The sequence below is a fragment of the Fonsecaea nubica genome (assembly GCF_001646965.1).
Source record: "Fonsecaea nubica strain CBS 269.64 chromosome Unknown Scaff57, whole genome shotgun sequence".
NCBI lineage: Eukaryota > Fungi > Ascomycota > Eurotiomycetes > Chaetothyriales > Herpotrichiellaceae > Fonsecaea > Fonsecaea nubica.
This window is the reverse complement of record NW_019173730.1, coordinates 74,476-100,826: the sequence shown is the minus strand read 5'-3', so window position 1 is coordinate 100,826 and position 26,351 is coordinate 74,476. Positions and strand designations below refer to the sequence as shown.

At 52.7% G+C, this 26,351-nt stretch overlaps 6 protein-coding genes across 6 annotated transcripts; 4 read left to right on the top strand and 2 right to left on the bottom strand.

The window, feature by feature from the left end:
• Window positions 1-579: 579 nt before the first annotated feature.
• On the top strand, window positions 580-7,810 carry AYO20_07824 (oxoglutarate dehydrogenase (succinyl-transferring), E1 component; the record flags this gene model as incomplete). Its single annotated transcript, XM_022646108.1, has 5 exons — window positions 580-3,765; window positions 4,451-4,675; window positions 4,735-6,966; window positions 7,029-7,209; window positions 7,272-7,810. 5 exons carry the CDS (start codon window positions 580-582, stop codon window positions 7,808-7,810), a joined length of 6,363 nt encoding a protein of 2,120 aa, XP_022497902.1.
• A 1,985-nt stretch (window positions 7,811-9,795) lies between these two features.
• On the top strand, window positions 9,796-11,526 carry AYO20_07823 (hypothetical protein; the record flags this gene model as incomplete). Its single annotated transcript, XM_022646107.1, has 2 exons — window positions 9,796-9,841; window positions 9,902-11,526. 2 exons carry the CDS (start codon window positions 9,796-9,798, stop codon window positions 11,524-11,526), a joined length of 1,671 nt encoding a protein of 556 aa, XP_022497901.1.
• Window positions 11,527-13,862: 2,336 nt separating this feature from the next.
• Window positions 13,863-14,420, top strand: AYO20_07822 (hypothetical protein; the record flags this gene model as incomplete). Its single annotated transcript, XM_022646106.1, has 1 exon — window positions 13,863-14,420. One exon carries the CDS (start codon window positions 13,863-13,865, stop codon window positions 14,418-14,420), a length of 558 nt encoding a protein of 185 aa, XP_022497900.1.
• An 889-nt stretch (window positions 14,421-15,309) lies between these two features.
• AYO20_07821 (hypothetical protein) lies at window positions 15,310-18,060 on the bottom strand (the record flags this gene model as incomplete). Its single annotated transcript, XM_022646105.1, has 2 exons — window positions 15,310-17,439; window positions 17,494-18,060. The coding sequence occupies 2 exons, from the start codon at window positions 18,058-18,060 to the stop codon at window positions 15,310-15,312; spliced, it is 2,697 nt and encodes an 898-aa protein (XP_022497899.1).
• Window positions 18,061-21,631: 3,571 nt separating this feature from the next.
• AYO20_07820 (hypothetical protein) lies at window positions 21,632-23,484 on the top strand (the record flags this gene model as incomplete). The annotated part of the gene is made up of 4 exons (XM_022646104.1): window positions 21,632-22,093; window positions 22,154-22,605; window positions 22,681-23,122; window positions 23,188-23,484. 4 exons carry the CDS (start codon window positions 21,632-21,634, stop codon window positions 23,482-23,484), a joined length of 1,653 nt encoding a protein of 550 aa, XP_022497898.1.
• Window positions 23,485-24,268: 784 nt separating this feature from the next.
• AYO20_07819 (hypothetical protein) lies at window positions 24,269-26,310 on the bottom strand (the record flags this gene model as incomplete). Its single annotated transcript, XM_022646103.1, has 3 exons — window positions 24,269-25,954; window positions 26,047-26,169; window positions 26,242-26,310. The coding sequence occupies 3 exons, from the start codon at window positions 26,308-26,310 to the stop codon at window positions 24,269-24,271; spliced, it is 1,878 nt and encodes a 625-aa protein (XP_022497897.1).
• Between the last annotated feature and the right edge of the window lie 41 nt (window positions 26,311-26,351).

Genomic DNA, 26,351 nt, shown 5'->3' with positions numbered 1-26,351 from the left:
ATTTGGGAATGGCCGCCTTATTCTTTGGGGGGCTGGCTCCGTTTGCCCAGTACCAACGGCCAGCGCCCACGAGCCCGTGCCCTGGTGTCAGGCAAGTGCCTATTCCCGAGTTTCATTATTCCCAAACGCCTTTCAAAAAGTGGTGTGGAGATGGGCTGACGACTGCCAATGTGGCACCTCGATTGGCCGACCCTTCCACTCTCATCCCGCGACAGATCGAGTCTCGACATCCGAATGCGTGGAATTAATCTGTCAACATACTCTTCGTCTCAATGCTATCCAGCCTTGTCAACAGCAAACAGTACTCCGATCTCTCCACGGCATTTCTCATCTGAAAACTCTTCGACACCGCCCCGCTACCATTTGTGCTTCGATAAAGACCGCACCCATTACCTGCGAGAGCTTCACACCGCAGTCGAGTCCACCATTTATTTGCGCACCCGAGCAATCGTTCTTCTACCCTTTTAGCAATGCAGCAGCCGTAAATCTTTGTCCTTCTAGGCTGGGGGGAAGTCGGAGAATGATCAAGAGCGAACCTTTAGCGGTCGTTTCCACTTGTTGTTACTCGAGGACTACAATATGAACGCCAACAAGCCGTCCTATGCCCCTCTGCAGCGTCGCAGGCGGAGATCTGACCAGATTTCACCATCCTCTCCCTCCTATCCAAGACGACTTCTTGACCGTCCAAATAGATACAGCGAGGCGCTCAGTCCCGTCGACACGCCGTCCGCGACAGATGAGTCGGACAGCCCTTCGCTCAGCCTAAACCTCACACTCACATCTCCCCTCTACGACCGCTCTGCGTCCGTTCCATCCGTCCCTCCTTTTGTCAAATCCCCTCCGGTTGAACCGAAACATCAACAGAGATCCTCCGAGGAAACTGGGCGCCACAGACTTGGACCGCCTGACGAAGCTGCCCGTCCTGCGACAAGTGATGCGATCGATCGGAACAACGCCGTTCCCATCTCCTATGCAAAATCCCCAGTGATAGGATCAGACTACGCGTCTAAGCCGTCTGCTGTCCTTCCCTCTGTCCGTCTCGATACTGGAGAGAGAAAGGTGCTTGACCCGCCCGTCAAGCTGGGAGACAATGCGTTGTCTCCAAGCCTTAGAAACTACAGCTTTTCCACCCAAATATCAGACAAATCTGCGCATGATGAATCAGTTCCAGCAAAAGGACATACGGGAAAAAAGAGCAGGCTGAATCTGCTGAATCCAATGAGTTTATTGGCCCGTCGCAGGTCTTCCCAGAATCAGAAACTCGAGGATGTCAATCTCACGCTGTCGGTACCGGCCTTGCCAGATAATTTTGACCCAAGTATCCGAGGAAAAGTCGTCCATGACTTCTCTGTTCCACGATCGCGAAGGCTTTATTCTCACAACGACATCAGCAGTGTAGAATCTCCAGCGTTGCGTTCTGGGTACGGACCAGACCCCAGCAGAAGCAATGATTCACCCAATTCCCGTATGGTCCCAAATGGACCACCAAGTATACCACACAGCCCGATGTTCAAGGAACACTTTCAGGATGATCGACCATCATTGCAACCCGAACGGACGGGTTACCTACACAATATTCATACACTCACCATGCCCAACGACCACCTAGATGAGAGTAGCGTACCAGCATTCGCCAGACGGCTACCGTCCGCTGTTCCACAAGCAGGGCTGGATCCCAGGCCTGGATCACACGAGGACGGAAAGCCAGCACCGCCACGACCACCACCGGGAAAGGAGAATCTGCCGATGCCCCCGAGAGGACAGGCCTCCCCGGAGGCCTCCCCTCCGCCTCCGACGCCTCCTCCGAAGAGTACACCGTCCCCAAAGTTTGATATTCCGCCACCGGCGGCGATTCCAAAGCACATGACCAGTACTTCCTCACGATTTAGCTTTCAGATTGGAGGGGGAGGATCGTCAGCGCAAGAGAAGTTGCTCGAAGAGAAACATAAACAACATGAAGCGATCAAGAAGACCACTGTGCCGGATGGAGACGAAGAGGACGAGTTTGCTGACTATGACTTCGATGCGGACGACGGTTTAGAGGAAATGATCCCTGGAGTCAACGCAGACTTTGACGAAGATGATGGTTTCGGTAACGACATCCCGGTAGGGAATGCGCTTGTGGCTCGTTACGGTCCATCAGAAGCCGAAGAATTGATCGCGTCCGATGTCAAGACCACGACTTTACAGCGACAATCGCTACAAGGATTCCACTTTACTCCTCAATCCATGACATTTAGTCCCACGAGCACCAATAATGCATCACAGCCTACTCCCCGCGACCACGAAGGCTTTGCTATTGGGATTGCCGACTCGAGAGAGTCTTTCCAAGACGGAAGTCTAGAATTTCCTCAGAAAGACAGCGTCGTTGACGTTGAAAAGGTGCCGATGCTCGGAGGGCTGGGCATCACGACGGCCGAAATACACGGCAGACGCTCACGGCAGACCTCTCGTCCTCGCGGAGGGGTTTTTGATGATGAAGACCTATATTTTGACGATGGCGAGTTTGATCAAATCGAATTGGATCCTTCGGGAACAACTTTTGACGAACAACTATTTGATGACGATACAGGCAAAATCCGCGATATCCCAGCCGAAAATGCCCGAAAATTCGAGGCAGCCAAACAAGCAGCTGGTCTGGACGGGGAAGTGAAGGCTGTCAACCATTGGGAGGACGCCGTCGAAAAACTTTCAGTGAACCACAATGATCATCGGAACAGTGTCAACGCAAACTCTGGAGAAGTTGTTCCGAATAGCCACGGGAACTTCGGTCGTGGTGGTTCCATCACTGGACTCACCGAAACGAATCTCGCTGCGTATCACGACGCTTTGGCGTTCGCAGCCAACCAAGCTGCTGCAAATGGCAGATTTGATCGAAAGGTCAGCTTCAGTCAGAACTCAGATGATACTTCACAGTCGCCATTTGAAAGCAGTCAACTTGGAGTCGTCTCCGAAGATAGCCGTATCAGCTACAATTTTAGCTCCGCCATTGCTGAGGACGATGGATTTCCTTTCGACGATGATATGGATGACGATCCCATGATTGCAGAGGCCAACGCCGAGGTCCTGGAGAACGACGACGAAGGGTATTATGGTCAAGAGTTTGGGTTTTATGCTCGATCCTACGGCAAAGGCAATACAGAGCTTGTTAATGGCGGCTACTTTGCGGACCGGGGATCCAACGGGGTAAAGCGAAGTCACAGTGGGAAGGCCAATTTCCAGGAACCAAGCTTGACGCCAATCACCGAACGCAGTGAGTGGAGTACTCGCAACTCGGTGGTGTCATTGGCGATACCAGGGGGAATGCCTGCTTCAGCCCATTCGATGCCCAGCCCCGGGATTGCGGAGTTACTTCAACAACTTGACTCCCCGGGTTATGATGATGATATGAGCTTTAGCGGACTGATGAAGCTCAGAGGCAGAACATTTGGAGGGAGCTCGTCGAGTATTAGCAGCTCAGCAGCAGGGAACCCGGCTAGTTCCCCACTTGCGCACGTTTCCAACCATCAGTTCCCTCATTCGGATCTTAATGCGAGCCGGATGGCATCCTCAATTCATGGGCGGACGTCGCCAGCTGGAATCCCCGAGTCGGAGGAAGAAGATGAAGACTCTAAAAACCTTACATTGACACAGAACACGCCGCGGAAGAAAATGAGTGAGCCTGTGGTAGTAACATCACAGGAGGAACTACCATCGTCTCCGGGATCTGCTGGGTTTGAAAGACGGAAAGGCCATCACAGCCGGACCAGCAGTGGTGCGGAAAGCGTAAGTTATGCTCGTGATTTAGATGGTGGATGGGTTTTGGAGAGGAGAAGGACGGACGAGGGGAGCGGAACTGAAGTTATTGACCGCGAGTATCTAGCTGGAGCGCGGATCTGAGAGCAGGATAATATGCGGAAGTATACCTGCGAAAGATGAGGGTCGCCTGATTGGATATAGATTATGGCCTTGCAAAAGTACATTGGAGATGACGATATGATACCCCATAGAAACTTGAAATATATATACACTTGTATACGAGTACTCAGCAATACTGTGCTTTGTACAAGTATGTGATGCACAAGTACTTGGTACACTGTCAGCACTTGCAGAGAGGAGAAGGATTGGTTCGGCGTTCCTGCCAAGTTTAGACGCACCAATCACATCATGTTTATGATTCATGCATCTCTGGGTTGTCTTGGCATCGGCTATGTTTCCCCATTCACGTGCAACTTTTTTACAGGGCAGCACCTCTTCCTAAACTGGTTTGCGGGATTTGCGTAATAACAGCCTTGACCTTTGGATCTAGGTCTTCCTGACACTTCCGCTTCTCGCACCTTCAATCTCGACTCTTCGTTGTCTATCCCTAGTCTCAACCGCCTTCCACTCTCTCGTCAGTGGTGTGGCTCAGGTGCGGTTCGCTCATTTGAACCTGTTTTCTTCTCCTATGGATCATTCTCTGTATCATTAGCTCACCATCACCACCCACATCATGTATCGCTATGCTGCGGGCAAGCTCCCCTTGCGAGCTGCGCAAGCTTCAAGGGCTTTCTGCACTTCATCCAATGTCAGCGTGGTCTCCGGAGGTCGTCGCAATGCCCTCGTCGCCGGGCGGAAACCACTAGCTGTCATGGCTCACAGCTCAATGCAGCGCAGGAGCTATGCTATTGCAGCCGAAGAAAGCAACAAGGGCGTGGTATGTATCTCCCTAGGTGCTGCTGTGTGGAGAGAAGGATTGTCTGAACGTTCCAACAGGATCCTAACGATTCCTTCCTGCAAGGCAACACCGCGAACTACATCGACGAGATGTACATGGCATGGAAGCAAGACCCGTCGTCTGTCCATGTCTCGTGGCAAGCCTACTTTCACAACATGGAAGAAGGAACGATGCCAGTGTCCAAAGCATTCCAGCCTCCTCCGGGCCTCATTTCCCAAGCGGAAGGGGCAGCCAGCCTCGCTCCCAGCGCAGTGGCCGGCACTGCAGGCGAAGACGTCACAAATCACTTGAAAGTCCAGCTGCTTGTCAGAGCATATCAGTCAACCGGACATCACAAAGCCAAGACCGATCCTCTTGGTATCCGTGGCGAGGCAGAAGCATTCGGATACCGCAGACCAAAAGAGTTGGAGCTGGATCACTATGGCTTTACGGAGGCCGACCTGGACCAAGAATTTGTCCTTGGACCAGGTATTCTCCCCAGATTTGCCACCGAGTCGCGGAAGAAGATGAAACTGCGTGATATCATCGCTGCCTGCGAGAAGATCTATTGCGGGTCATATGGTGTCGAGTACATCCACATTCCGGATCGAGAGCAATGTGACTGGATCAGAAACCGGATTGAAGTGCCAACCCCGTACAAATACTCTGTGGATGACAAGCGCCGCATCCTCGACAGACTGATCTGGAGCTCCAGCTTTGAAGCTTTCTTGGCCACAAAGTACCCCAACGACAAGCGCTTTGGATTGGAAGGTTGCGAGACTCTCGTTCCGGGCATGAAAGCCATGATTGACAGGAGCGTGGACTATGGGATCAAGGACATTGTCATTGGGATGCCGCACAGAGGAAGACTGAACGTTCTCAGCAACGTCGTCCGCAAACCCAACGAGTCCATCTTTAGTGAATTTTCGGGCACCACTGAGGCAAGTGACGAAGGCTCCGGCGATGTCAAGTACCATCTCGGCATGAACTTTGAACGACCGACACCGTCTGGCAAGCGCGTCCAACTGTCCCTGGTCGCCAATCCTTCTCACCTGGAAGCCGAGGATCCCGTTGTGCTGGGGAAAACCAGGGCCATTCAACACTACAACGATGACGAGAAGAAACACCAAACAGCGATGGGTGTCTTGCTTCACGGTGACGCTGCCTTTGCGGCTCAAGGGGTGGTCTACGAAACGCTGGGTTTCCATGCTCTCCCTGCGTACTCCACTGGTGGTACGATCCACATCATCGTTAACAACCAGATTGGGTTCACCACCGATCCCAGATTTGCCCGATCGACTCCTTACTGCTCGGATATCGCCAAGGCAATTGACGCTCCCGTTTTCCACGTCAATGGCGACGATGTAGAAGCTGTCAACTTCGTCTGCCAACTGGCCGCTGACTGGAGAGCTGATTTCAAGAAAGACTGCGTCATCGACATTGTCTGCTACCGGAAGCAGGGTCACAACGAGACGGATCAACCGGCCTTCACTCAACCGCTCATGTACAAGCGAATAGAGTCCATCAAGCCTCAGATCGACAAGTATGTTGACAAGTTGATCCAAGAGGGCACCTTCACCAAAGAAGACATCGACGAGCACAAGAAATGGGTTTGGGGAATGCTCAATGACAGCTTCGATCGAAGCAAAGACTATCAACCTACAGGCAAGGAATGGCTGACCTCCGCCTGGAATGGCTTCAAATCGCCCAAGGAGCTCGCCACTGAAGTCCTTCCCCATCCTCCCACTGGAGTTCCATCTGATATGCTGAAAGAGATCGGGGCAAAGATTGCTGATGCCCCGGAGGGTTTCACCGTCCATCGTAACCTCAAACGTATTCTCGCTGGTCGCAAGAAGGCTGTTGAGGAGGGCAAGGGCATTGATTGGTCGACGGCCGAGGCTCTCGCCTTCGGCACTCTTTGTCTTGAAGGTCACCATGTTCGTGTGTCCGGCCAGGATGTTGAGCGAGGCACCTTCTCCCAGCGTCATGCTGTTTTGCACGACCAGGAGACTGAAGCGACCTGGACACCTCTCAATAATCTTGCCAAAGAGCAAGGAGCCTTTACCATCTCCAACTCGTCCTTGAGTGAGTACGGAGTTTTGGGTTTTGAATATGGCTACTCCCTCTCGTCGCCCAATGCGCTTGTCATGTGGGAAGCGCAATTTGGAGATTTTGCCAACAACGCCCAATGTATTATTGATCAATTCATCGCATCGGGAGAGGTCAAGTGGCTGCAAAGGTCTGGCCTCGTCTGCTCTCTCCCTCATGGTTATGATGGACAGGGACCTGAGGTAAGTTTTTATTCACAACCCTGTCTGGACTGATGAACAAGACTAACTTCTTGGTCCTACAGCACAGCAGTGGCCGCATGGAACGGTATCTGCAACTCTGCAATGAGGAGCCTCGAGTATTCCCGTCACCAGACAAGCTTGATCGACAGCACCAAGACTGCAACATGCAGGTGGCATACATGACGACGCCGTCCAACTACTTCCACATTCTCCGACGACAGATGAACAGGCAGTTCAGAAAACGTGAGTAAAAACACTATCCCTGGGAAAACGTGGTGCTTGACTGACATACTATCTGCTACTAGCATTGATTGTGTTCTTCTCGAAATCGCTTCTTCGCCATCCTCTTGCCCGGTCCGACTTGGAAGACTTTACGGGCGATTCCTACTTCCAATGGATCATCCCAGATCCAGAGCACGGCAAGGGAATCGTTGAGGCAGACGAGATTGACCGCGTCGTCTTATGCACGGGTCAAGTGTATGCAGCTTTGCATAAGCACCGTGCGGACAAGGGCATCAAGAACGTGGCAATCACCCGCATCGAGCAGCTCAACCCCTTCCCATGGGCACTATTGAAAGAGAATCTCGACACTTATAAGAACGCCAAGACGATCGTTTGGTGTCAGGAGGAGCCTCTCAACGCTGGAGCATGGAGTTTTGTTCAACCACGGATTGAAACGCTACTGAATGAGACGGAGCACCACAACAGACGGCACGTCATGTACGCAGGCCGAGATCCTAGTGCCTCGGTCGCGACGGGTCTGAAAGCCACCCACATTAAGGAAGAGCAAACGCTGCTCAATGACGCCTTCACGGTCACGCAGGATAAGCTGAAGGGTGAATGACTAGCCGACGGCGTGACGGGGGCGAAAGTGGTAGAGGGGTGATGATAATGATGAGATGTGAAAATCTGTCACAGAGGAGGAGGTTGTGACAGCATTGCTCTAAGCGTGGTGGAGGTGATGGAGACTGGCATCAAGGGCTGTCGGCATTGTGTCTGTGGTGTGGTCCTCGTAGGACAGCATCTGGCAGCAATACCTAGCACCTGCCTGACTTCCTGATACCCACTGCCTTGCAAATATCAGTACAAAGTTACTAAGTCCGTATATGTAGGTGCTCTCTATGGCAGTAGCACTATTTGGCTTATCGTTGTTCGGCTACTATGTTGAGAATCAAAATGTCGTCAAGTTGAATTATGATCGAATTGAATACAATGACCTACTCTCTTTTTCAGTTCGCCTGGCTACCTGTAGTAGGTATGTAAGTTTGGGTGAAGGCATCCACGCGAGACTGGCCGAGTCCCCCTCCCTCCCGCAAGGCTTGGCTTGGCAAGGTTTTGACAAGGCATGACAGGGCTGAGAATCTCCCTTACCCCGGCCCCCCTGACCACCGTGACCCCTCGTAAAAGTTCCAAGGTTCTTTGTTTGACAACAAGACTTCACGTGGACAGTCATGCAGACTATTTTTTTTTCAGAGAGGCAGAGATTGGGAGAGATGGGAGAGATTGGGAGAGATGGGAGAGATTGGGAGAGATGGGAGAGATGGGAGAGATGGGAGAGACGGGACAGAAAAGACAAAGGTAAGCGAGTTCTCTCTCTCCCCCTAATTCGACAATAGACGGGTAGCTAGGCGCCGAGTCGAGTTGATCGGTTGATTTGTTGGTTGATTGAGCTCTGGCAGACATTGGACATTGGGCATTCGGGCACCAACCACGCGTAGGCTTTGTTGTCTTTTGGTTTCTTGTTCTCCTTTGTCTGTCTATTCTTTATTGGCTCGTACAGAAAGCCGTGCGTCTGGGACAAAGTGGGGAGAGAGAAACAAGGCTGATCTATCAGGAGAGAAGGACAGTGAGGAGTGGAGAGTGCGAGAGAGAGAGAGGGAGAGTGCGAGAGAGAGAGAGAGAGAGAGAGGCTTTCAGTATCCGAGACAGAAATAATTGGTCGAAACCCCTTTTCGTCGTCCTTGTCGTGTTGTCTATGCATTAGGCATGAGGTATTGGCAATGCATATGAAAAATGCCGTGAAGCGGTGAAGTAGTTTCGGTTGAAGCGAAGGATGTCTCTCTCTCTCTTTCCGTGTACTCAATCACTGGCTCACTTTGAGGAAAGTCAACTGTCTTGTCCATAACAAAGGAACAACCCCTATTAGCGACGAATGAGACTCACCCCCTTTGCAGCAACGGAAACTCACAACCGCCTGGTTCCGCTCTGTTCTGCTATGCTCTGCTCCGTTAACTGCCCTGCTTCGAACTGCCCCATGTAGATTGAATTGAACTGAATTGATTGTCCAAGGCAGTTCCAGCGTCTCAAAATCTTGCCTTGATGTCCTTTGTTTGCGGGGGAACGCAGTCCTGCCCTGCCCCTGGCCAAGGCTGTTGCTTTGTCGTCCAGCGAGACAGTATGCTCAGGCATTGTCGACAACTGTGCTTTGGGTGCAAGGCAAGGCATCTCGATGCCACAGCCTCGCCGGGGTTTGATGCCGATGCTGGGGACCACGGCGATCCCTTAAATAGCAGGGAAGTGTACCTGTTCTTCCATCTGCATTCTCGGAGTGAATCTCAACACAGCAACAAGATCGTCTTCTGAAGCCGTTACTTCATCCCTCTGCAACCAAGTAAAGCAAAGCCAGCCAGCAATTCCGATACACTCTCAAAGGCCAAAAACACAGAGACAAAGCAGCAGCAGCAGCAGCAGCAGCAGCTCGTTGTCCTCCTCAAACAGCATCAACCGTCGTCGGTAAGGGGCCACTAGGTACCTACCTAACCTTCTCCTTTTCTTCCCCTTCGCGGTAAAGCCTTCGATACTTCTTCGACAGCGGTAGTACCTCAACCCATGGACAAGAAACAGCGTGCTTCAGTGCGTTCCTCGATGAAGTACGGTCAGTTGTCTCCTTACTATATAGTACCATATACCAATACCTATCTGACACCGTTAGCAGGATCGGTGGGGACGAGACCAGGAGTCCACGAGCATAGGACAGACAACGAACCTCGTGTCTACTCCGAACTGCCATCCTTCCCTCGTTTCGACCAACCGATCCCGCCCGAAGCGTCTCTGGAAGAGCTCTGCAGCAAGTATCCGAACCACATTCGCGGGTCTTACCTTGACGCCTTCATCCAGTGGCATTGGTCGGCCACTGACATCTACTCCTGCTTGACCGACAAGGCCATCGAGGAGTTCAAGTCGTTCGGTATCACGAAATCCAAGGCCTGGGCGAACCGAGCCAATTTCTTGACAAAGAGACTCGACGCCCGCCTGTCGGGCCTTTCTGCAGAAGAAGTCACCGCCTTGTGCACCGCACCAAAGATCCGACCGTGCATGATGGACGGCACTGAGAAATACGGCGCGTCGAAACTCCAGGGCAAGTTTCCCAATCCCACTGCTCCAGCGATTCGGAGATACCCTCACCGTCAAGCTAGAGACGACAGATCCCCTCGACAACTGGCATTGACAAGAACATTCAAGCACAACGGGAGAGAGCACCAGCTTTGGGATTCGGCCGAGGACCTGCAGCGGTACAAAGAATGCATGGTGGGTTACTGGAGCCAGTCGCGAGCGCGTGCTGGTCAGATCATCGATGCCGACACCGTGTATAGTGCTAGCCAAGGTCTCCAACGCAAGCGACTCATTCTGCGCATGACAAACTGGCCATGCAACTCTGCGAGCGAGAGCTTCTTCAGCTTTCGGAATATTCGCAATTGCCCAGCCTTCGAAAGTGCAATCTTTGACCTGGTCGCAGCGCCCGTCATAAGTATGCTGGATTCTCCGAATGTGCAGGTCTCGTCTCAGCCACTGCGTACGGCTCGAGAGGCGGCAGTGTCTTATGTTCTGATGGTCCAGATCGCCAGATTGGCAAGATTGAACGACGTCGTGGTCGCGATCCCGGCCGGAGAATTGACGGCTGGGCTGGTGGATGAAGTACTGTCATGGACTGCAGACCTTGACAGCGATGCCTCCAAGGCGGTGCAACCGGGCTTTGGTACTGCACATCCGCAGTCAGAAGACGTCCCTGTCTCCCATCAGAGTAACCTGGAGCCTGAGAGAACGCCAAATTCCAGCGACTCAGGTGCACTGTCCTCACGCGGCTCGAAGCGAGATAGACCAAACTCTCCAACCGCGGCGAAACCTGCCAAGCGAGTGAGATTTGCCGAATCCGACACCGAATTGGAATCTACGGATTTGGCCACAGATGCAAACGGGAACCTCGACGAAAACCCGACTTCAGCCATCAAAGGAGAAGACGTCGCTTTGTCTCCCAATCTGCCGATGCAAGATATGCTTGAAGGGTTCGATTTGGATCCTTTACCATGGGATCCTATCCCTGGTGGGTTAGATCTCGCGTTGGATTTGACGGCCGCCGACTTGCCAGTTGAGTATGAAGAGACTGAATCCGAGTGGGCGACGATATTGTCAGAAGCTTTTGACCAGGATAGTGCCGACGCAAACTCGAATGACGAGGTAACGACATCTTCGGACTTGCCGGAGCTGGCTGACAACGACGAAGAGTGGTTGCGGGAGGCCATAGAGAATGCGGCGGAGTTTCACGGTGATGCAATCCCTTGACTCCATGAGGCGTGAGCATTGTGACTGAAGCCTTCCATGGAGGCAACAGGATGTCTTTGAAGATGGCCGTGGCGGTACCTGGAGAGTCTACCGTGCAGACGATATGATGTTGGGTTTCTTTCTACGACGACTTCAGGGCGTCCGCTTGCCGAGGATGACGGCCGAAAAATAGGTCCTGTTTTCCTTCAGGGGCCTGTTGCTGTGAAGTGGTCCCGATAATATCGAGGGTATCAGCAGCGATAACCTCTGAGAACCTCCTGCAGATCGCTTGGACGAATGTAAGCACGACGGATGGAGTGGAGGGGAGACGGATGTGTTAAGTAGAGCAGTGAATCGGTGTTCAGACGGTGGCTGAGCAGTCCTAGCAGTTACTTGAGCGAGTGACGGCAATCTGCCCTTGTTCTTAGTAACGTCAATCCAATACCGAATCTTTCAGTCAAAGCCATAGGTTCTGACGATCTCTTTTCAATTGTTTCTTTCCAGCTGTATCAATCTCGAAAGGTAGTAGGCGGCGAGGCGGGTATGGTTAAGAACAGGTGGGCACGGTTGTATTCGACAGGTTCTATGTGTGTAAATGCTGGTAGTCTTGAAGCCGACACTCGATATGCAGCATGCCTTCGAAGCAGCTTCCAAGTGTTTGTACTACCCATTTCTTTCTTGCTGATCGACTTGATGGACAGGCCATGGCGTCGCTGAGGAAGACTTCTCTCTCTACTGGGAGATGGTAAATCAGTGTCTCTTCGTAGGAAAAATGGATTGTATACGCCTTCCATGTTCAAGGGAAACTTGAATCACTTTTGCTTGAGTCAGATCATGTCGCAGGCCATGAGCCCGCGGCTGATGGAGCTGTAAGTCCCATGTACTTTATATCCTCCGCAGACTATTGCATGGTCATCTTGTAGGTAGCTGGACGGGATTGAGAGCCAGACTCACCTGTCTGCGTTCACAGCTATACTGGCAGATTCCTGTCAACAGGCCGACTGCCGAAACTGACCAGTCACCCCTGACAAACAGAGTCTTGTCGTTCCCCAGCCGTGCACAGTGTGTCATAAAAACCAACATCTCTTTGTCTCACAGACGCTCACAGGAGACCTGGTGACTACCACTTCGAATGTTGCCATCAGTGAGCTATCACACGACTTTGTTTGCTGCTCAAGTCGCGTGGACAGCGCTGGAAACACCGGCTAAGGGCGGAGATAGTTGGGATCTTGGTTCGTCGTTGTTTCGAGGTTCAGGGCTGCTGATTAGCAGGCCGTTGGAGAGCACCCTGACCTGTGGAACATGTGTCTAAGCCGCATGACTCGGGATTTGCAGCCTCTCCTTGTTTGGTGTCATTGAAGATGAGGGCGGTCTGTTTGCATGGCTTCAGCATTTAAGTCGGTTTTTGCAACTTGATGGTGCCTGTAGACTGTAGTGCGATCATGGTCATCGAGCCAAGTGTCCCGTCAAGACGCAAGGTGTCCGACAGTCACTGCCTCACTGCACCGCACTGAAAGTGATATCAATCCTCCTTGGCGCGTTCAAAGCTGTGACAGTCTATTCACGACTGCAGGTCAGCTGGACAGAACAAAACAAACCCAAACCCCCAAAGCGCGTCTTCGTTCTTCGACCAAAATTTTCCTTCCTCATCTTCGTTCCACAGCACAATTCTCCTGGAAACCTCATTCAAGAAAAGACTCATTCAGTCCTCAATCAAGCAAAGCCTTGTTCAATCCTCATTCAAGAAAAGCCTCGTTCAGTCCTCAGTCAGGCAAAGCTTTGTTCAGTCGTCAAGCAAGAAAAGCCTTGTTCGATTCTCATCCGAGAAAAGCCTTGTTCAGTCCACAGTCGACACAATGAATCAACAGTCGCTTCCCACCACCCCTGCACCGGCAGGACAGCAAGCAAACACAAACCCTGCTCGCACACCACGAAGCCGCCCAGTGGTTCCTCGCTCTGACTCACCTCAGTTGGTACCTGCAAACTTCCGATTTCCAACAGGTGCAACAAGGTTGGGCACGGGGCTCAGATCAGGTCAAAACTACCTAGTCCTCAGGGATGGTGACCGCCACCCCGTCACCAGGGTGTCTCTTATCATAGAGCGTGGCCGAAGTGACCGCCACCGAGGAGGGCATTACCCTCATCAAGACACTCCGCTTCCCGCAGGACTCACCCTCTCATCAATCATCCTCTTCTACCCGAGGCACGCCTGGGGCACAATGCTGCGCATCTTTCTTGCTGAAGGGTGGGGCGCCGATCGAATTTGGCACCTCATGCCTACCGATATGAGAAATACCAGGGGGGCAACCCGGCCCTGGAACTATATTCAGGCGGCCATGGGCCGAGAGATAGATAGAATGGCCTTCGAAGAGACAGGAGTTCGACGGGTACCCCCGAGGAGGGAAAGAAGAAGTGCATACAACGACTCCGAAGAGAACGAGCAAGATGCTCACGGCGCTCTGGGCACTGGAGCTAGTGCTGCAACATCAACGTCAGCCTCTCACCACCAGACAATACTTGCAGAGTCTGATCTCACGACCAGACAACTGCAGGAGATTACAAGAATCACCCAGGCAAGAGGTCGTGAGCTTCAGCAAGCGATCCTCGCCCACCATGTGGGAGACGAGGACGCACAAGTGAGGAGGTGGAGACAACGCCGCCAAGACTGGGGGACACAGATCAGTGACGCCTACACGAGCGACACTGGGGAGCGCATGACCACAGCCAACCCCATCCAGATGCTCCGACTCCTCTGGCGCTGCCAGAATCGACAACTCCAGGACCAGACACTGGAGGACTATCAAGCAAGGGCCAACTGGGAAGCTTGGAACATGTTTGCGAGACAGTCCCAAGTGTTCGTGAGGGAGCTTGAGGCAGAGTTGGCGGCAGCGCAAGAGGCTGTCAGTGAAGAGTGAGAGAGCGCCGGTTGGAAGTGGGACGCGACGGTGATCTTTGTTGTTGATGAGGGGGTCCGTGGAAGTCAGATTTGTTTGCAGCGATGTGAGGTGGGATGGCGGCTCAAGGAAGACAAGGCACGCGATGAGCGCAGTTGAGGATCACCTCACTGCTCGCGGCGTGTTTGAGATAGACGAGTTCGTCTTCTGCTGTGTGTTTTGTGTGCGGTTGAATGAAGGTGAGGAAGGCCTCGCCGGGAACGGACTAGCGCAGGACGGATAATTGTTGTTGCCGAGCGCGTCCACTCCGGCCAGTTTACGAGGTACACACATTGCATACCAACAAGGAGGCACGGAGGGTTATATACAATGGAATTCACATCCCACACACAGTCGAGGTTCCTTGTCCTTGCATCCCAAATTCTGTTGTTATGGAGAATGTATTCTTCGTCTCCATCGCCTCAATCCTGAATATCGATATCGACCACCTGCATCAATCTGTGTCCTCTGTTGAAGTTGAAGCCACTTCCTTACGCGGTACTTACTCTGTGATTGTGTGGTGGCCAACGTGATGGCAAATCATCGGTTGATATACTTGATATTGCCTCAGTTGAGTGCTCTTTTCGTACAAGCTATGTACCTCGATGAGAGCTCAAGGACCGCCGTTTGCGATCGAGCCTGACAATCTCAGGGGAGAGTAACCGTCGTTACCATCGTCCGGATGACTTTGGCGTCGATCTACTGTTTTGTCTTCCGCTATGAAATTTGGTAGAAAGGTGCAAGTGAATTCGCAGAGTAAAAATCGTTTCACTGATCATTGTCGTCGGACATCAATACTATATATATCACTCAGCGCCTGATGTTCGCACACCTGGCCATCCATTGACCAAAAGAAAAACACAAATGATCTTTACAGAGTGTAAACCTCCCCACTGTCCTCCAGAAACATGATTTGATTCGCCTCATTCATCGTCCTAAGCGCAGCAGTAATCTCCTCTTGGGAGAATTCGGTGCCGCGAGCCTCAGACACGCGATGGTTAACGGCAGCACTGACATCCGCAACAGTAGCCATGTCATTCTGAAACAACGACGTCTGGGTCAGGGCGCCCAAAGCAGCACGGAAAGATGCCAGCCGTGGCTGAGAAATCCTCGACTCTGACTCTGTTTCACCTCCCGGCGGTGCCGTATTCGGACCTTGGGACTGCGAGTCGGCTTGAGTCGACGGCAGCTGGGAACTGGGTATGGAGCTGGCTATGCTCATGCGAGACATTTGCGATTCTGTACCTGTCTGTCGCTGACTTCGGGAGGAAGTAGCCTGCGCGTCCGACTCTGCTGAATCGTCGCTTCCAGCATTCGCATTGCTACTAACTCTTCCACGTGACGTGCCATTTGTTGTGGTATTGGTGCGGGTCGAACGCTGACTCCTCGTCTGTGGTTTGGACCCTCGAGCACCGCTTGATCTTGTCCCACGATATGGTGTGTCGTCGTCACTATCGTTGTCCTCGCTTTCCGAGTCGCTCTCCGCTTGCGAGGTATCATCGTTGGCATCACGGGTCTTGCGTCGCTTGTTTCGCCCATCCCCTTTGACCGCAATTTCTCTGAAGAGGGCAAATTTGAGGATCTCTTCTGCCGCAATGGCATCACTCTCTTCGACCCTGCTAGATAGTCGAGCCTTCGCATGGGCTGTCGATAATCGGATCAGCGTCTCCAACGTTCTTGCTGTCATGGGACTAGTTCTGCGCTTGTTTGCTTGTAGTTCATCGTTCCGAAGATTGGCATAGGCGTTGACGACATAGTGGCTCGCCTCTTCCGTCAAGACCGGCTTACATCTGCTCTTTGCATACTGAATGTACTTCTTGATGAAGCCCATACTGACAGGCTGGACTTTTTTGTTTCCTCTTGTCCTTTCGCCAGCCATAAAACCGGAATGGAGCACCACATTGAACTTTTCGTAGACCAACGAGGTCTGACTGGCATTCTGGTCTTCTTGGACACCAACTCCAAGCATTTGATTGGATTGTTCCCGGAGAGGAGCTCCTTCTTCAGTCCCTGGCTGACGATACTGGTGCATTCGAAGGACATGCTCCGAGACCTCCCGATCTCTTTTATCATCAATATCGTCCGTGACGATGAAGAGCAGATCGAAACGAGACAAGAGCGAATCGGGAAGGGCGATGTTCTTGTGAGGATCCTTGTTGCTATCATATTGACCGAAAATGGGGTTGGCAGCTGCAATGACGCTGCATCTGGCGTTCAAGGAGGTATGGATCCCCGCTTTGGCAATGGTGACGGTCTGCTGTTCCATGACTTCGTGGATGGCCACACGGTCCACGTCGCTCATCTTGTCGAATTCATCAATACATACTACCCCACGGTCTCCCAAAACCATGGCACCGGCTTCGAGTCTCCTCTCCCCAGTTTCCTTGTCCGAGGTGACGGCAGCAGTGAGACCGACTCCGGACGAGCCACGGCCGGTAGTCGCAATTGCCAATGGTGCGGTGTTGAGCACGAAGCGCAATAGTTGGGATTTGGCTGTTGAAGGGTCGCCCACCATGAGGATGTTGATATCACCTCTCAAATGGGTGCCATTTGGTAAGTTCTTTTCCATTCCGCCCAAGAGCATGAGCAATATTGCTTTCTTAATGTAGTCGTGCCCATAGATACTGGGCGCCAGACTCTGCGACAGCAAGTCGAAGACATTGTGCTTACGAGCCATTTTGTTGATGTTTCTCACGTCCTGATCCGTGATTGTGGCTTGGGCAATTCCTCCCCCGGCTTTTGAGGACAGAAGGACGATGTTGTTGGCCAAGATGAGGGTCCGAAAGATCGATGATCCCGATCCAGCATTTCTGTTCCCCAATGACCTAAAGATGCCCACCAACTGGATACGGTCCCCAGGCTTGACGCGATCAACCATGTCATCGTCCAAGAGAACATCAACGCTTCGGGGAAGTTGCCCTGCCGGTGCTCGCTCAGGCATTTCCTGGATGCTGATTGTTTGGTGATCGCGATAGGTACAATAGCCATATTCTGTGACCAACTGTATCCAAGTTAGTTTCACGACAAAAGCAAGGTGGACAAGAGTTCATCGTACAGCATTTCCCTCCCCATCTTCCTGTGGATACACACTCAGACTGGCAGGAGCATTGGCACTCATAGTCTGATCCCTGTATTCTCTGAACATGAAAGTGCCTTTTTTCTCATTCCAATGCACACTTTTGACAATCTTTGGTCTGACCAGACTGCACTTTGTGACAATGCCTTCTAAACAGACCATTCTATTCAGCAGAGAGCTTCCCAATGTTCTAGGGTTGCAGGTATTCTCCCCAAATGAGCCCGAATATGCCACATAATATAGACGGTCCTCATCTTGCTCGAAAGGGGCACGGTTGGGTATGGTGCCAATGATATTTTTGAGCGCCGCATCGAAGGCAAGAGAATAGTCAAAGGGTGTGTGGAGGATGCCGTCGGCGAGTTCTCGAGAACGGGCTCGAATGTCGTCAATGCTAACCACAAGTCGTCTCAGACCGCGGTTTAGCATCAAAACGATGTCGGCACGATAGGACCGGGCTTCATCGTCGGTAGGGTCGAGGAATTCAGTCGCAAGTCTGATTCTATTGCGGACCGCTTCGTCGCGCAGCTGAGTAGTACTGAGCGCCATTGTGCACGACCTGTTGAGTGTGAGTGGTGAGGGAGGTTCTGTGCAGAGGAGAATAGAAGGGGGGCCATGGGCTTGGAGGAGAAGGTGTCGCGTATCAGGGGACGCGTCGCGCGTAGAGCGCGTAAATTGATTCGGTCAAGCAAATATACTAGCTGACGTTACTACGGTAAAGCATTTAACAACAAATTGCACTCACCCACAGAAGCGTTCATCACTCGTCCTTGTCTCTGTGTCATGGACACCCAATGGATGCCTGTGGAACTGATAACCTAACTATTGAAAAAGTCCTGTTCTAGACTTTCTTACATCTACGCTGGCCATCGAGTCTTCTCCGACAACCCGAGTCGACAAAGGGTACAGAAGTCCGCGAAGCGGTTAACTCGGTGACAACGCTCCCACACCATGAACGAGCGATGAGGACCATGTGAGCTCCAAGCAGAGTGAGTGATGGAACGGTATGCATTTTTTACTTCATTCGAGCTACTCATTTTAAGCAGGCAAGAGCATCATCTGAGTTCTGACACTCTCGGGAGGAGAGGGACGTCCTTCTGGTCAGCAATCTGCCCTCGTTTGACTATTAAGCCGTTGGCTTCTAGACACTCGTGGCAAGGGTCTAGCAAACGTGACAGCCTTGCCTATCTGGACGATCTCTCCGTCGCCGAGAAGAAGCTTGTCCTGGGTCAGAGGAGTACGTCCCGGTCGCTACTAACAACAGGGCGGGCTTGCTCATGTACTCGGGTAATGCCTTTTGTGGAGCATCATCAATTTGCGCTGATGAGTCCGCCGTAAGGGTGGACGAACGCAATGTCCCAAACCCAACCATCATGTCCGGAACTTCGCAGAAATGTTGACGCCACCTTCGAATCGACTTCAGTATCACAAGGCTCCGGTCCAAGGGCGGTTCCTCGTCTTCATTCGGAATGTGTACGAGTAAGCAGAGACCCAGCCAGACACGGCCTTGCTTGGCACCAAAATGGCTACAACCCGTTCTCATGATGCGAGCATCGTCTTCGGGTCGAGATCCTATGCGTGGAAGTGTTGAGACATCTAAACACGATCCTGTGGCTACGCCCGTGTACTGTCAGCCAGCCAGCATCCTCACAAGGCAAGGCTATACCAGCGAAGCAAAATGAGAGGCAGGGGCAGGTGGTAGCCGAAAAGGTTGCAACCTGTGCATTCTGTTGGGCACCGAGGCGTGGAAAAGACCACGCGGAGTCCATGTGCTGGAGCGGTACTCGTATGAAGAGGATGCACGGAGGCGACAACAGTCATGGTGAGGTAGCATCGGTAAATCTTCGCTCTACAAGGAGCGTTAGTGAGATCCAAGGCGGGTCTACTAAGCTATGTTGCATGGAGGGAGTGGAGTCGAGATGGGAATCTACTCCATCCAGGTCAATGAGCTGCAAGAGAATCATGATTCTAGAAGGATTCAGGAGGGAGTGATCAATCATACCACTGATTGTAGTGGAGCTCAACTACAAAGAGAAAAACTTTGCGTTGTCTCATTGTTGTGGCATTTGGCCGTTGAAAATGCCACACCAGACGGAGTATGAGGTTCTCGAGGTTGTAATAATAATGATGGGCTGGAGTGAAAAGTCTTTGCTGGCTTTGTGCCGAATAATTTTAGCGGCTCGCAGCCACGGGAAGGCGCTTGGACCTACAGTAGGTGCCTAAGAGTTTACCTGGGTATACAGTGCGTCCCTATGTACATACTTACCTGGGAGCAAAGTATACTTGGGCACCTTGAGCAAACAGGCAAGAAAAGGTTCCTTGGGTGGTCCTGAAGCCCCCGACAATACATGTAGATGGTAACCAACGGCCCTAGGTAACTTCCTAGGCAGGTATACGCCCCTCCTCCGGGGTTCTTTGGCCCTAAAGTTTTCCTTGTCAGCCTGGACATGCCTACTAAGGCATTCTAGGCATTATTGATCAACCTCTTGCTCGCGATCAGCTGCTGTCAAATACTTTTGGTAGCGGTTACAACCCGCAGTGCCCGCACTACAAGCTGGACGAGTTTCCCGCTTAAACCTTCGCACCATCCAATACCCGAGGAAATTGTCCTGTGCCAGGGCCTCTCAGTGGCTCTCTTGAATTTTCAGTAACTCTAGCTCTTCCTTCCTCTCACCTTGTCGTCATCACTCACATCATTTTCATCACCCGTCACCGTCTATCATCCTCTCATCGACCGATGGCTGCATTGGCTTCTTTTCCACTGTCAGTCCTCCCCTCGTCCGAACCTGGTCCCACGATTCTCAAGGTCAAATTCTGCCAGAGCAGCCCGCCACAAAGTGTCTTCATCGTTGTGTCAAAAGTACGAGTAATACTTGCCCTACACACCCCCATGGGACGACAACGATGATACCTATCCCCGCTTAGCGAGTTCCGCAAATCTAATCTCGGAGGCTCCGTCCTCGGTCGAGGTTAGTTCACGAGATTTTTTTGCGAATCGCCTAAGCTTTTTTCGCGCCCCCGGACCTTGACATCCCTGGCCAACGTTACAGCGTGCTAAACGAACGACCACCAGTCAGCCATTGTTGGTTGCAGCGTTTTGCCCCACGGGGACTGAGGGGGGGGATTCCCTGCCAAAAGACCTAAGACCTGGAACTGGGATCCCGTTCCTTCAATAGGGAGCCAAGCATTGAGCAAGAAAGAGCCGGACTCGCCTTGACCAAGACAAGCAGGGAAACAAAGACGTCAAAATGCCAATATTGAAAGTTTCTGGCGAGCACCCGTGGCCAATGGAGCCGCCGCCTCTGACGTCTGATGGTGTCTCAAAGAAGGCTGTCGTTCAGCCACCCCGGAGCCCTTTAGTCCTGTTTGGGGCAGGTCACCGAACATCACCCACTGGTGCACTGGGGACCACGGTGGAGGCCAGCGGTAGGCCCATGGATCAGCAAGGAGCTCGGCTTGGAGAGCCTCGCTGGCTTCTCTGCGCGGGGCGGGAAACCAAAACTGGACCAACTCCGTAACTCCGCGTTTTGCAAGGTGATGCAGTCCTTCCAATGGTATGCAGCCTCTTCACCAAAACACCTATATCACGGGGGCAACTAAAACTCTGGCGATGGCACGCTGGCATGCTGGCACGCTACTAACCCACATTTCCCCTTGTCATGGTGCTCTGTGGGTTGCTTCGATTGCCCGACCACTCAAATTCCATCTGGAGATTCTTTCCCTCCCACACAATCGCCATGTCGATGGAGGAGGGGACCTCCACCGCCGTGTGGACAACGCGCCCTCTCTGCTACCAGTCTCGACCGATCTCCCCATGGGTCATGGTCCTGTTCAGAATAGGAATTCCTGGTATCAATCACCTGCAGCAGATGACTTTTCTCCACATCCCAATACCCCTCCGAGGCGTGTGACCAGTAACAAGCCACATAGGTCTGTGAAAGCTCCAGAGTTCCATTGCAATTGTGACTTTCCCCTTGGGACGTTTTGCCTCTGCCCAAAGCTTTCTTTAAAGAGATGCTGTCTCCTCGTTTGAGAAGCTTGTCTCTCTTGTTTCCCTCTTGACTTCTTGTCAAGCACTTCTTTGCTCCTTGTCTTGTTTCAGCCCCCCAAAGAGTCCAACATGCCGGGCGAGGTTCGTGCTCTCTCTACTACCAACGATGTCAATCGCATCGAGGCTCCAGTGACCTGGAAAGCCTATCTCATCTGTGCCTTTGCGTCCTTTGGTGGTATCTTCTTTGGTTATGACTCCGGTTACATCAATGGTGTCAATGGCGTCGAGCTGTTCATCCATATCATTGAAGGCCCCGATGCCACAGCTCTCTCGTCGCCCCACCAGTCTCTGATCGTCTCCATCCTGTCTTGCGGAACCTTCTTCGGCGCCCTCATTGCCGGTGATGTCGCCGATATCATTGGTCGTAAATGGACTGTCATCGCAGGCTGCCTCATCTATATTCTCGGTGTCATCATTCAAATGATCACTGGGCCCGGTCACGGTCTCGGTGTCATTGTCGCGGGTCGTCTGATTGCTGGTTTCGGTGTCGGGTTCGAAAGCGCCACTGTGATTCTGTATATGAGTGAAATCGTAAGTCGTGGCTACTGGTGTATTTTCGTTGCTCTCCAGCTAACTGTCGTGTGTTTATAGTGTCCTCGAAAGGTTCGCGGTGCCCTCGTGGCTGGGTATCAATTCTGCATCACGATCGGTCTCCTTTTGGCCTCCTGCGTCGACTATGCCACGGAACACCGATCAGACACTGGCTCCTATCGGATTCCCATTGCAATTCAGTTTGCTTGGGGTCTGATCCTCGGCGGTGGTTTGGTGTTCCTGCCTGACTCGCCTCGATACTTTGTCAAGAGAGGCCGCATTGAGAAGGCTATGCAGGCACTCTCTCGCCTCCGCGGTCAGCCTACTGATTCCGAGTACATCCAAGTGGAAATTGCCGAAATCATCGCCAACGACGAGTACGAGCGTGAGATGATTCCGTCGTCTGGTTGGTTCTCCAGCTGGTACAACTGCTTCAAAGGAGGCTTGTGGCATCAAAAATCCAATCTCCGTCGTACTATTCTCGGGACGTCGTTGCAGATGATGCAGCAGTGGTGAGTAAAATGCCCCACGAGCAAAACCTGAGCTCTGCCTCCTGTAGCGTCCGCAGTTGGCTGACACCTTCGCAGGACCGGTGTCAACTTCATCTTCTACTACTCGACGCCTTTCCTCCAGTCGACTGGCGCCATTGACAACACCTTTTTGATTTCCCTGATCTTCACGCTGGTCAACGTGTGCTCCACCCCGATCTCTTTCTACACGGTGGAAAAGTTTGGCCGTCGTCCTTTGCTCGTCTGGGGAGCCTTGGGTATGCTTATTTGCCAATTCCTTGTCGCCATCATCGGTGTCACGGTCGGTTTCAACCACACCCATACCAACGCCGACGGTGACAGCATCGCCAACAACATCTCGGCGGTCAATGCACAGATTGCCTTTATTGCCATCTTCATCTTCTTCTTTGCCTCGACTTGGGGTCCTGGCGCCTGGATTGTCATCGGAGAGATCTTCCCTCTTCCGATCCGTTCCCGAGGTGTGGGTCTCTCGACCGCCTCTAACTGGCTCTGGAACACGGTAAGTAGCCTCCCGTGGTGCTATCCTGGAGTGCTTTGTATCGGTTAAACTGACCTCGTCCCTAGATCATTGCTGTCATTACACCCTACATGGTCAACGAGGACAAAGGCAACCTGAAATCCTCCGTCTTCTTCATCTGGGGCGGCCTGTGCACGTGTGCATTCGTCTACGCATTCTTCCTCGTCCCCGAAACCAAGGGTCTGACCTTGGAACAAGTTGACAAGATGATGGAAGAGTCCACCCCGCGTACCTCGAGCAAGTGGAAGCCTACCAAGACTTTTGCCGAGCACATGGGTAGTGAAGGCGGTATCCTCAACAAGGAGATTGTCGCAGATGTCGAGAGGAAGGGCTCCGTCTTTTAGATGGACTTTTTACCGAGCGCCATCTCTCGGGCTATCTCGGGAAGAAAAGATATGTATGCAGCCGTCTTTGCCAATTAGTGGTGACCGGCTGTATTGGATCTTGGTCCCTTTGTCGAGAACGAGTTTGTGATGGCGCACCGGAAGATAAGAAGAACCCAACCCTGTTTTCTTACAAAATAGAAAGACAGGATCGCCAGACCTGGATGGGTTGCCTGACCAAGGGGGAAGAAGTGAGCGGTGGTGGTGGTAGTAGTAGGAGGGGAATGAAGAACCACATCATCATGACCTGTCCATAGCAATTAATGTTATTACATTTTTTGCGTACCTATTATCTCGCTGAGTTTTGCTGAGTCTGCCTCCATTCTGCGCGTCTACTCTATGTGACTGTGTGATGCTACCATCTACCATCTACCATCTACCATCCACGTACTGTACGTGTACGAGTACGACCGACCTATGGACGTGTCGACGTGGGGATATGTACTGCCAATGCATCTCTACATACCTGAGTACTCCGTCTCTCCCTATCCTTATCCCTATCCCTCTAGCGTGTCTGTGTGTGTCACGTAATATATTATATGTACGTGGAACTGGCCCGATGAATAGGCCATCCGATCAGATCCGAAACAGAGTATTCAATAGTTAATTGGGGTGTTTGTGCGTGGTATCAATCTATGTACCTCGTACCTTTTGCCACGTGTCACCTGTTTTCACCTACCTTACTACAGACATATCTCCATACCTACCTACCTACCTAGCTAGGTAGTCGGTCGTCTAGACGCAATCACCCACTACTCGGCGCCGCTACCGCCGTCTTCACGTTCGCCTCCTCAGGGTCTGGCAACTTCTCAAACAGCTTGACCTCCAAGATGGCACAGCGGCCCCCCTTGACGGCCTCGACGGCCTGGGGCAGCGCGTCCAGCAGTTCCGCCACGCTGCTCACGGTCCCGGCCCAGGCCTGACCCCCCGCGGCGGCCTTGGCGATGCCAGCGTAGTCGGGCGTCGGGTCGAAGCTGATGTTCAGCTCCTTGTTGTCGACCCTGCTGCCCTCGCCGAACGGGTGGACCAGCACCATCGACCGCCGCGGCGCGTTCCAGCCCTTGTTGTTCAGCACCACGGTCAAGATCGGGATGTCGTACCGTCGCGCGATCCAGTACACGGACCCGGGCACCGAGAACATGAACGTGCCGTCCCCGACGATCTGGCACACGAATTTGCCCTTGTTGGTGCCGAACCGGTCGCCGGCCGCGACGTCGCGATTCTCAAAATCCGACGCCAGTTTGATGCCCAACGCGCCGCCCCCGGACCACCCCAGCCCGCCACCGCCGCAGTTGATCCACGTCTTCGCCTGCACGGGCGCTATCTGGTCGGCTATGAAGGTGCTCAGGGTGACAGCCTCGACGGCGAAGATGGTGTCTTGCGGCACGGCTGCTCTGATCTGACCGCCCAGTACGTGAGGATTGATCGCCGTGTTCGCCGGGTCTTCGGGTATTTTGGCCAATGCCTTGAATTCGCCCCAGCGTGCTGTATATGACTCTTGTCGCTTCCTCCCCGCCGCGGCGTGGGCCTCGTCTGACAAAGCCGCAGAGAGCTTCTCGTTTGAGGCCAGATATTCGTTCACCTGCTTGAACGCGGTGGCGGAATCAGCGCTAAATCGAGCAAACGCCCAGATATAGAAGACAGGCATTTGCCGCTTCAACACATCAACGTCAACGTGAATGATTCTGGCGTCTGGCTTGGGTCTGAACAGTTTAGGAATCCAAGGGACGTCGCAGTCCACCACTAGAATGAAATCCGCAGTGGTGACGGCTCGGTCGTTACCATACCGCAGTCCCAGCGCCGCCGGGTGATCTGACGGAAAACACATGTCGGAACCTCCGCAATCCAGGACCCGAAGACCAGGGATTTTGTCCGCCAAAACCACGGCGGCAGCCACCGACTCAGGATTGCGGCCGGTGTAGCCCACGATGAGCAAGGGCTCCTTAGCTTTGACCAGTTCCTCCGCGATGAGCGCCACGCCCTCTTGTGGCAGAGCTGCGGGGGCCACAGGTCCCCACACCTGCTGATCGAGATGGTATGGCTCGATGTCCTCCTCCATAGACTCACGGGCACCGTAGAGATAGACGGGTCCCTTGGGATCGCTGGTCGCGAATTGGAGAGCTCGATTGACAATTTGTTTGACATTCCTGCCACCCTTGATCTCGGCGGTATACCTGCAGTACTGCGCCACAATCTGTTTCTGATCCGGCACATCTTGAATCCAGTGTATGTATTCTGTTCTTGACCCTCGGTATTCGCCTTCGATGGTGTAGGGGGAGAGGCCGGCGAAGATGAGGACGGGCGCGCGGCCGCAGGAGGCGTTGTGGACGGCCGCGGCCAGACCTTGGGTTCCGACGTCGACGTGGACAATAACGCATTGGGGTTTGTTGGTCAAGCGCGCCATGCCGTCGGCCATGGACAGCGCAACCATCTAGATGAGATTCCTCATGTTTCAGCATCACATCCAGAGCTCCAAAGAGTGCCGCACCAGCACTCATCTCTCTTTGATCTTTTCTTGCGTACCTCATTGGGGCAGGTGATGATTCTAGGGAAGTTCACGCCCTTTTCCCTCTGGCCTCTGGTGATTGCCTCCATGATGGAAGGGTGGTCCGAACCCAGGTTGACGAAGACATGGGTGATGCCGGCCTGCGCATTGCGGTTTTGATGTCAGTGGAACTGGACACATTCACGGGACAAGTCGATTCTCGGGGGGCTTACCTCCGAGATGGCCTCGAAGAAGGCGGTTGAGGTGGTGTAGGGTCTGGTCGAGTCATGGTCAGTCTGCATGTTTGCACCCTCTATCAGCGCAGACAGGCCAGGCGTACGAT